Genomic DNA, 9,471 nt, shown 5'->3' on the forward strand with positions numbered 1-9,471 from the left:
GGGGGACGGACGTGGCCGCCCCACGCCTTCCTGGGCCTCGGGGAACGCGCGTGGGGCTGACGGCCCTCGTGTGTCCTGGTGTCAGACGTCTGTCCATCCCTCACAGTATTAACGCTTCTCGGCTCCGGGGGAGGCCCGTGCGGTCCGCCCAGCCGCTGGAAGGAGCCGGAGAACGCGCCGCGGTGATCAGTGTTGTCTGCTCTGCGCCCGGGGTCGGGCCTGAGCCGGGGCGGGGCGGGGCGGCTCTTTTCCTTCTTTTATTTATAACTGACGTCCAGACTCCGTTAGAACTTACACTTGTTCAAGGGCTACACTTTCATTTAAAGCAGCTTCCCTGCGTTCCTCACGTTGGCTTTTCTTTACCGCACCGGAGCGGGCGGCTCAGCGAGCACACACCTGCCGTGGGCGTGGGTGTCCCCGGGCAGCCTCGTCTCAGGAAGATGCGGACGGTCACGTGGCCTGGGCGTGTGGGTGCAGCGGCCGTGGGCCTAGGGGAGCCTCAGCGCGCCAGGAGGATGGAGACTCACCGCGTCGTTATGTCACTGGCATCTCCTGAGACTCCCGCACGCAATGAAGAGAGTCGGCTGGATGTCGGCCGGGGCCGCCCCGAGTCTGTCACCAACGTCCTCGATGCTGTCGATTCCGTACTGTAATTTATGTCCTCATATTTATGTATATTTGTTACAGCTGTAAAGAGTTCGCAGGTTCCCCCCCCCAGTATCTGTGCAAGATGTGTGTGTAGCTCAAACTGCGCCTGACCTGCTGTCTGCATGTGAGAGGGGCCGCCTGGCTCTCATGTTGTAAGTGGATACACGCCGTGTGTGACGTGCGCATTAAAACGGGGAAACACACGTGACCGTCCGGTGTATCACGCTAGGGGGACGCAGCTATCAAATGGCGTTTAGGTTAAATAAACCGAATTGAGATGTGGTAAACAGTCACCAGAAAGAGAATTAGTGAGCATTTTACATAACTACAGTTGGCCTTTTTTTTAAACGTATTTTTATTGATTTCAGAGAGGAAAGGAGAGGGAGAGGGATAGAGAAACATCAAGATGAGAGAATCCTGGATCAGCTGCCTCCTGCAAGCCCCACACTGGGATCAAACCCAGGGCCTGGGCCTGTGCCCTGACCGGGAATCGAACCCGGGACCCTGTGGTCTGCAGGCCTTTGGCCTCTCACACCGGGTCTCACTTCGCAGCGTCTTCCTTGTGCTGCCCGGGACGCTAACTTTCCGAGGACCGGACGCAGGTCCGTGGAGGCGGCATCACGGCGAGCAGCGCCCCCTGGTCTCCCCCGCGCTGGGTCCCGCGGCCGCAGCAGTCCGCCCCCTCAGGGCGGCATCCGCTTCTAAGCAGGAGGCCCTGGGCGGTGTCTCGCCGTCTGTGGGTTTTTTATCTCACGGAGCAGCCGTTCCTGAAAACCACGTCTGGAGAGTCAGAGGCAGATCACGGACTCGGCAGCCGGGGGTTCCCGGCGACCGGCCGGCCGACAGGCACCGAGCCGGGCGCCCGCGCCGGTGCCTCAGCTGTCTGCCGAACACGTGCACCGCTCCAGCGCCTCCCGCCCTCGCAGCCTGGGGCGGGGTGATGGGCACCGTGTCCTCTGGGGCTTCTGGTGCTGTGAGCCTCGGCCGTGTCCCTGGCACGGCACGGCTCTCCGCGCCCCAATAAACGCATGGCACCGGAGACCGCGTCCGGAGTGAGATGTGGGCTCTGTTGGTGACACTCGGGCTCAGGGCAACCCGTCATGCAGTTCTGTCTCCACCTGCCAGCCGTGTGTGTGTGTGTGTGTGTGTGTGTGTGTGTGTGTGTGTGGTGTGCGAGTGTGTGTGTGTGTGACATCACGGGAGTGTGTGTGTGTGTGTCCTGGTCCAGGAGTGGCCCAGACGGGAGGGATGCCTCACCAAGTAAATCCTCGGCCTTTGTGTCGGGGACCCCCTAGTGCCGCCCCTGAGGCCTCTCTGAGGGGTCGGCTCGCCTGCATGGCTCCTGGAGGCCTGGCTGCCTCTCCCTGCCCTGTCCCACCTGCCAGGGGCCACAAGGGGCTGGGGGGGAGGGAGTGAGGCCGGGGCACACGGCTGCAGCCACGGCTTTCCCTCTGAGTCACCCGGGGCCCGGGGCTCACGTTGAGACCCTCCCTGCCCTCCACCAGCGCCTGTGCGGAGCCTGCCAGTGTGTGAAAGAGTTGAGTGTCTAACATCCTCCCCTGGTGCCCGCCAGGCCTTCACACACACACACACACACACACACACACACACACACACGGCCACCACCTCCCCGGGCTGTGTGGTCTGTAGGAAACCCCATCAAGTGGCCACTTGGTCACTGATTCCCGGCCACCGGGCCAGTGAGTCCCCCGAGAGCGTGGCCCCTGAGGAGGTGGCTTTGCCAGGGGGCCTCACACTCACTCCGTTACTGTCAACCGGCAGCAACTGAACTGGTAGCCATCTGTCCGTCCTTCAGCCCAGGACCTCGGGCCTAGTGAACTGCGACCCCACTGTGTGCAGAGAGAGCGACCTCCCACTGTGTGCAGAGAGAGCGTGTGTCCGGGAGGCGGGAGCCGCCCTCTGTGATGCCAGCCATGGCCCGGGGCCCTGCAACCCAGAGACCTGGGTGATGATGTGGCTTCTGCCTTCTCACCACGCCGGTGGCTGGCACAGCGGAGCTAAGCCACACATGCTGTGGCTCAGGGGTGGAGCATCGACCTGTGAACCAGGAGGTCACGGTTCGATTCCCGGGCAGGGCACACGCCCCGGTTGTGGGTTCGATCCCCAGTGAGAGGGTGTGCAGGGGGCAGCTGATGGATGTTTCTCATCATGGATGTTTCTAACTCTCCCCCTCTCCCTTCCTCTCTGTAAAAAGTAAGTAAAATATATTAATAAAAAGAAAAAGAAACATCGATGAGAGAAACATCCATCAGCTGCCTCCTGCACACTGAGGATGTGCCCACAACCAAGGCACAGTCCGCAGGCCGACGCTCTATCCACTGAGCCATACCGGTCAGGGCAAATATATATATATATATATATTTTAATTGGAGGGGAGAGTTATAAGTAAACAAGGGGCGGAAGTAAAATCTACCCTGAAAGCAGTCCAGGTCGGGGCATCAGCTGCCTGTGTCTTGGGTGTGTCTGCCTCACCTGCCAATCACCGTGATGGACAGAGAAGCCCTGAGCATGAGGGGGGGAGGGAAGGGGAGAGGGGCCCTGCTGCTTGGCTTTGTGGACCCCCACCAGCAGGCCCCCAGGCCTCCCAGATCGGGGAGGGTGTCTCTGATGGATTGGCTTCTCCCGTGGGGAAAGGAGGAAGTGGGCCTGGGTCCCCGGCCACGAGCTGGGCGCCCACCCGGGGCGGCCGGGCCCCTCCGCTTCCTGCCCTCAGACAGGCTCCGAAAGGCCCTGGGGCAGGTCCCGCAGAGAGAAGCCGCGTGTGCCCTGGGCCCCGCCTTCCCTCGGGCGCGAGACCACAGCCCAGGAAGCCAGAATCTGTGTTTTTAACAAACAACCATTTCCACTTCCCCACCCGCCCAGTCCCGCTCGGCCGCTCCCCGAATTCTCGTCCCCCCCCACCCCCGTCGCCTCTCTGTGTCAGAACCCCTGGCTTTGGGGGCGCTGGGTCTGGCAAGCGGGCGCTGCCTGGTGCCACCAAGGGAGTAGGCTCGCCCCCCAGGCCCCTGTGGGGTCAGACATCAGGGCAAGGTCTCCGAGTCTCCCAGCCCTCAGATCTCCCCGCCCTGGGTGTGGGGGCATCAGGGGGAACCCAAGCCTGGCGGCTGGAACATTCTGGAGGGAGGAGCGGGCATCCGTGGTTCCCCGGCTCCCCTCGCGCTGCCTTCCTCCATCTTGTAAGAGGCCCGGCCGGGAGAGCACCGCCTGGGCCATGGGGACACCCCCAGGCGGGCGATCTTCAGCCCCAGGGCAGGCCTGGCTCCGGGCCCAGGCGGATGGGGGACCAGGCCCCGCAGACACTCGGAAGGGCCCTGGTTTGAATCAGGCCCGTGGTCGGCAAACCCATCCGTCCACAGAGCCAAATACCAACAGCACCACGACGGACACGTCTCTGGAGAGCCACATTTTTTAAAACTTAAACTCCTTCTAAAGCCACTTCTTCCGCACAGACCCGCCCAGGCCGTGGTGTTTTGTGGAAGAGCCGCCCTCCAGGGGCCAGAGAGCCGCCTGTGGCTCGAGAGCCGCAGTTTGCCGACCACAGCCCTAGGCGTTGAACATTGACCTATGAACGAGGGGGTCACGGATGGATTCCCGGTCAAGGGCACAGGCTGGGGTTGTGGGCCTGGGTAGGGGGCGTGCAGGAGGCAGCCAATCAGTGATTCTCCCTCCTCCGGGCTATTTCCCCTTTCTTGTCTGAAATCAATGAAAAAGGCCATATATATATGTGTGTGTTTTTTGTTGATTTTTTACAAAGAGGTAGGGAAAGAGAGAGAAACATCGATCAGCTGCCTCCTGCACGTCCCCCACTGGGGATGTGCCCCCCACCAAGGTCCATGCCCTTGACCGGAATCGAACCTGGGACCCTTCTGTCTGCAGGCCGACGTTCTATTCACTGAGCAGCACCGGATAGGGCTGTATATGTTTGTTTCTTTTTAGGCCACTCTGCATTCAGACGTTTACCCCGACCTGTCCGGAAGAGGGAGGGAGGGGGTCTCAGTGAGGATGGAGGAGCTGGATCTGTTCAGTAGACCCAGTGCTGGCTACATTTGGCCGGCTCAGCGGTCAGGGCCGGGCCTGGGGCTCCCTGAGGCCTCCCTGGAGGCCCCCCAGGGCCTGAGACCGGACCACAGGGAGACCCGCTAAAGGTCCAGTGCACCTGGGCGCCCTGCCGACCCGCCAGCCCCCGGGTCCGAGGCAGATCCCCAAGGGCAGGCTCCCCTTCGGCCCAGCCTCCCTGCAGGACGTGGCCGGGTGCAGACGAGGCCCCATGCCTACGCCCCAGCCTCCGCACCTGCGCACACAGCGGCCGGGGCCTGGGGGGCTCTGGGGCACCCCCGCTCTTGCACCCTCACAGCAGGGGGCTCCCCGTGGCGGCCAGGCGGGTCTCCCAGCCCCGAGGCCCCGAGGACTTGTCCTCGGAGGACCCAGCCATGGAGAAGTTTCGATTCCTGCACCTGGGAGCTGTCCCTCCCCCCACCTCCTCCTCCACACCCCTCCCCCCTCTCCCTCCCTCCACCACCCCCTTCCTGCCCACCATCCCCTGGGTCTGGGAGGCAGGAAGGGAGGTGCTGGGCACCCACAGAGCTGCCGCCCGCCACCTGCGCCCCGCGCTGCGTCCTGGGTGCCTCCTGGGCGCGCACAGGCCTCGGCCCATCGCCATGCCCCCCACCGCGCCCTGGAGCCCCAGCCCGGCGCCCTGGGAGGACTCGGGGTCCGGGTCCGGGTCCGGGTGGGGCGCCCTGGACGAGGAGCTCGCTCTGTGCGCGGCCGGGGAGCTGCCCCACGCGCGCGTCCTGGTGCCCACGCTCTACCTGGCGGCCTGCGCGCTGGGCCTGCCGGGCAACGCGCTGGTGCTGCGGCTGCTGGCGGGGCGGCGGCGGGGCCCGCGGGCGAGGCTGGCGGACACCTTCACCTGGCACCTGGCGGCCGCTGACCTGGGCCTGCTGCTCACGCTGCCGCTCTGGGCTGCGGCGGCGGCGGCGGGCGGCCACTGGCCCTTCGGCCGCGCGCTCTGCAAGCTGAGCAGCTTCGCGGTGGCCGCGTCGCGCTGCGCGGGGGCCCTGCTGCTGGCCGGCCTGGCGGCGGACCGCTACGTGGCCGTGGTGCGCCCGGTGGGGGCGCGGCCGCTGCGCTCCCCGCGGTGCGCGCGCTCCCTGTGCCTGGCGGCCTGGGCCGCGGCGCTGCTGGCCGGGCTGCCCGCCCTGGCGGCCCGGGACCTACAGCCGCGGCCGGGCGGCGGCAGCCAGTGCGGGGAGCGGCCGGCGGACGCGTGGCAGGCGATCGGGCTGGGACTGCTGCTGCTGACCTGCGCGCTGCCCCTGGCCGCCTCGCTGCTCTGCTACTGCCGCCTCGGGTGCCGCCTGCGCCGCCGCCGCACCCCCGCCGGGCCGCTGCGCATGGTGTGCGCCGTGGAGGGCGCCTTCGTGGGCGCCTGGCTGCCCTTCGCCGCCCTGCGCGCCGCCCTGCACCTGGCGCGGCTGCGGGCGCTGCCCGTGCCCTGCGCGCTGCTGCGGGCGCTGCGCGGGGGCCTGGCTCTGGCCACCTGCCTCGCCTTCGCCCACGGCTGCGCCAACCCGCTCATCTACCTGCTGCTGGACCGCTCCTTTCGCGCGCGGGCCTGGCGCCTGGCCCGGCGCCGGCTCAGCTCCGCGTCCTCCCGCTCCGGGGGGGACCCCAGCGCCGAGGGCCGGGGCGCGGCCGGCAGCGGAGGGCGAGCGCGGGCGGAGAGCCAGAACCTGGCCCGCGCGTAGCGGCCCCGGCCCAACGGATGGATGGATGGAGGGCCCGGGGGCGGCCGGGTTCCAAGCGCGTCTCCTCCGCAGGCACAGGGCCTCCCTCCGCCGGCACCGGGGGGCGCGTCTCCTCCATCGTCGTCGTCGTCTGCTTCTCCTAACCTCAGCGCTTCCTGCAGCCCCTGCCAGGATCTCCAGTCCCTTCAGGATCCCTGGAAACCAGCGGACGGCGGCGGGGACCCCCGCGGGCCCGCCAGGGAACAGGACCGGGGAGCGGGTCCCCGCGGCGCCCCGGAACATCCAGCTCAGAGCCCCGAAGCCGCCGTCTCCAGCTGCCGCTTCTCTGGCTCCTCCAACAGCCACCGTCTGCTGAGAAACACACCAGACCGGGGATCCCTCCAAAAAAAATGCCAGAAACCTCCAGCCGGTGGGAACGGGCTGCCCTTTGGGTGTCATCTCTGGCGCCGTCGCCCCGTCATGAGTCACCGTTAATTCAGATTTTCGCTTTCAAAGTTCCCCAAAACCCTGGGAACCAACCGGCCCCGCATCGCCGCCCGGGGATGGGTTTCCCCAGAAGCAGGGCCCTGGTCCGTGGACTCACCTGGGACCCCAGGAACCGGGGTCTCGGGGTGCCTCCCCGCCGCCCGCCTCGCCTCTGTGCTGAGCAGCGGCAGTGACATGAGTGTCAGGAGGCGGCTGGACTGGGGGGTCAGACCACACTCCACGGGGCCCCTGAGGTTGGCCTCAGGCCCCTGAGGATTTGGGGCCATGCCCCCCCTCCCCCCACCGTGGGCGTTCGCCGCCTCCACGTGGGCGGAGCAGTCCCGAGGCCAGCCGCGGCCTGGCGGTTCTTCTTCTTATTTTAAAGGATGTTTGTTTCCCGTGTTGAACAACACGCAGATGCAAGGGCACCTGCCAGCTGGCCAGGTGTCACTTCAAAGGGGGGCTGTGCCCTGTGGGGTTCACCTGGGCATTGGGCCCTGGCAGGTGTGTGGGGTTACCTGCTTCTCAGCCTGCGGCGCCGCTTTGAGGTTTGGAGGGGCAAGGAGGGGGGCCTTGGAAATTCAGTGTTTGTGAAAAAAACCTGTATAAATGGAATCACTCACGTCATAGTGAAGTCAGAGGTGGTCTCCAGAGGAATTGCCTTGGCCGTTCTTATGCCTCAAACCTTTGAGGCAAAAGAACCCTTGGGCTGGGCTGGCAGCAACATTGTATCTCTAAGAGCTAGGTGCAAAGTGGCAACATTGTATCTGTCCCTAAGAGCTAGGTGCAAAGTGGCAACATTGTATCTGTCCCTAAGAGCTGGCTGCAAAGGTAACAGTCGGCATCCTTGTATCTCTAAGAGCTGTTTGTAAAGATATCAAACGAACGCTGTGGTTTCGGGACTGGAACTGAAAACGCTGTTTAGAAGGAGGGTCGCTGTGATTGTCTGGGTGCTCCTGTCCCCTCTGCTTTCTCAGAAATGCCCCCGGCCTTGGCCTCCTAAGCCCGGCACCCTTTGGGCTTCTGTCTGAGCAGGTGCTTCCGGAATCTGCTCCTCTTTTGATCTCAAATAAATGCTTGTTGCTTTGCACGCTGGCCTTTCATTTTGTTGGGTTTACGGGACTTCTGAGTTAAGAGGATTTGCCCTAAAGGAATTCAGGAATTTTCCCCAAGGGAGGCAAGCCTGAGTCTGGGGGTGCGGGAGGGGGGGAGGAGGGGGAGGAGGGGTAGGGGGGGACAGGAGCCGGCCAACCGGCTCTCTCCTGCCCGAGGGCTCAGGCCTGGGGGGAGGGGGTCCCTTCCAGCCGCTCAGCCCCCCGTTTCTCAGTGGTTGAGCCAGCACCCAGGAACCAGGAGGCCAGTGTTCGATTCCCGGTCAAGGGCACAGGCCCAGGGTGTGGGATTGATCCCCAGGGTGGGGCGTGCAGGAGGCAGCCGATCCGCGATCCCCTCTCATTGTTGTGATGTAACCGCCATCTTACAAAGGACGCCCCAAAAAGTCCAATTAGGGACTTAAAAAAAATCCTTTTAATTCATTTATTAAAAGCCGCGGCATGGGAGGGAGCAGGGCTCCAGACCTCGCAGCCCCGAACGACTCGCCGCGTCTGGCTCGTCTGGGCAGAGTGTCACTAAGGCATCGATTATACCTCTGGGTCTGGAATGAGGAACCTGTTTCGTGGAAAAGCGTTTTCACAGAAGCAGAATCTGAGCAACTTAGTTCTCCCCGAACCACTGACTCTACGGAAACACGCTATCTTTAGCAGGAACCATCGGGCCCTTTAGAATAAGTGTGAAGTCCAGATTCTGGGACCCCTGAGTCAGCAGGAAGGCACTCTCTGCAGCTAACGTGTGCTCCTCTGATTCCGGGACCCCTGAGTCCGCCGAAACCCGTTATCTGTAGCTGCGGGGGCCATTCAGGATCATTGATCTGTCCGGGTCTCGGGAGAATGTCTTCCGTGACCAGTGAGATCACAGTCACTGGGACATTCGACCCGCCAGCCAGGGAGGGAGTGTACAGTCACACGTACATTCAGAAAATCAAAATAACTTTTCAATGAGGACAGAACCCAAAACAGCCCTAACCACGGTCTTGGCTCGGTGGATAGAGTGTCAGCCTTCAAAGTGAAGGGTCCCGGGTTCGATTCTGGTCAGGGGCATGGACCTTGGCTGCGGGCACATCCCCAGTGGGGGGTGTGCAGGAGGCAGCTGGTCGATGTTTCTCTCATCAATGTTTCTAACTCTCTCCCCTCTCCCTTGCTCTCTGTAAGAAATCAATTATATATATATATATATATATATATATATATATATATATATATATATATATATTTAAAGAACCCAAAACAGCAAGGTTAAAATATTAAACAGCAATCTTTACCCAAGTATAGTTGCTACCATCATCATGGATGTTCCCCCCCCCCCTTCCTCTCTAAAATCAAATTAAAAAATTTTTTTAAAGAAAGAAGTTGCCGAAACCAGTGTGGCTCAGTGGATAGAGCACCGGCCTGCGGACTGAAAGGTCCCGGGTTCGATTCAGGTCAAGGGCGTGGACCTTAGTTGCGGGCACATCCCCAGTGGGGGGTGTGCA

At 63.0% G+C, this 9,471-nt stretch overlaps 1 protein-coding gene across 1 annotated transcript; it reads left to right on the plus strand.

Moving 5' to 3' along the window:
• Positions 1-5,196: 5,196 nt before the first annotated feature.
• Positions 5,197-6,578, plus strand: GPR25 (G protein-coupled receptor 25). The gene has a single exon (XM_045582469.1). It carries the CDS (start codon positions 5,328-5,330, stop codon positions 6,417-6,419), a length of 1,092 nt encoding a protein of 363 aa, XP_045438425.1. The 5' UTR covers positions 5,197-5,327; the 3' UTR covers positions 6,420-6,578.
• Positions 6,579-9,471: the final 2,893 nt, after the last annotated feature.

This window comes from Pipistrellus kuhlii, unplaced genomic scaffold (assembly GCF_014108245.1).
Source record: "Pipistrellus kuhlii isolate mPipKuh1 unplaced genomic scaffold, mPipKuh1.p scaffold_m20_p_163, whole genome shotgun sequence".
NCBI classification, from domain to species: domain Eukaryota; kingdom Metazoa; phylum Chordata; class Mammalia; order Chiroptera; family Vespertilionidae; genus Pipistrellus; species Pipistrellus kuhlii.

Excerpts from the sequence above, each read along its gene's own strand:
- GPR25 (XM_045582469.1), top strand. The coding sequence starts at position 5,328 with ATGCCCCCCACCGCGCCCTGGAGCCCCAGCCCGGCGCCCTGGGAGGAC.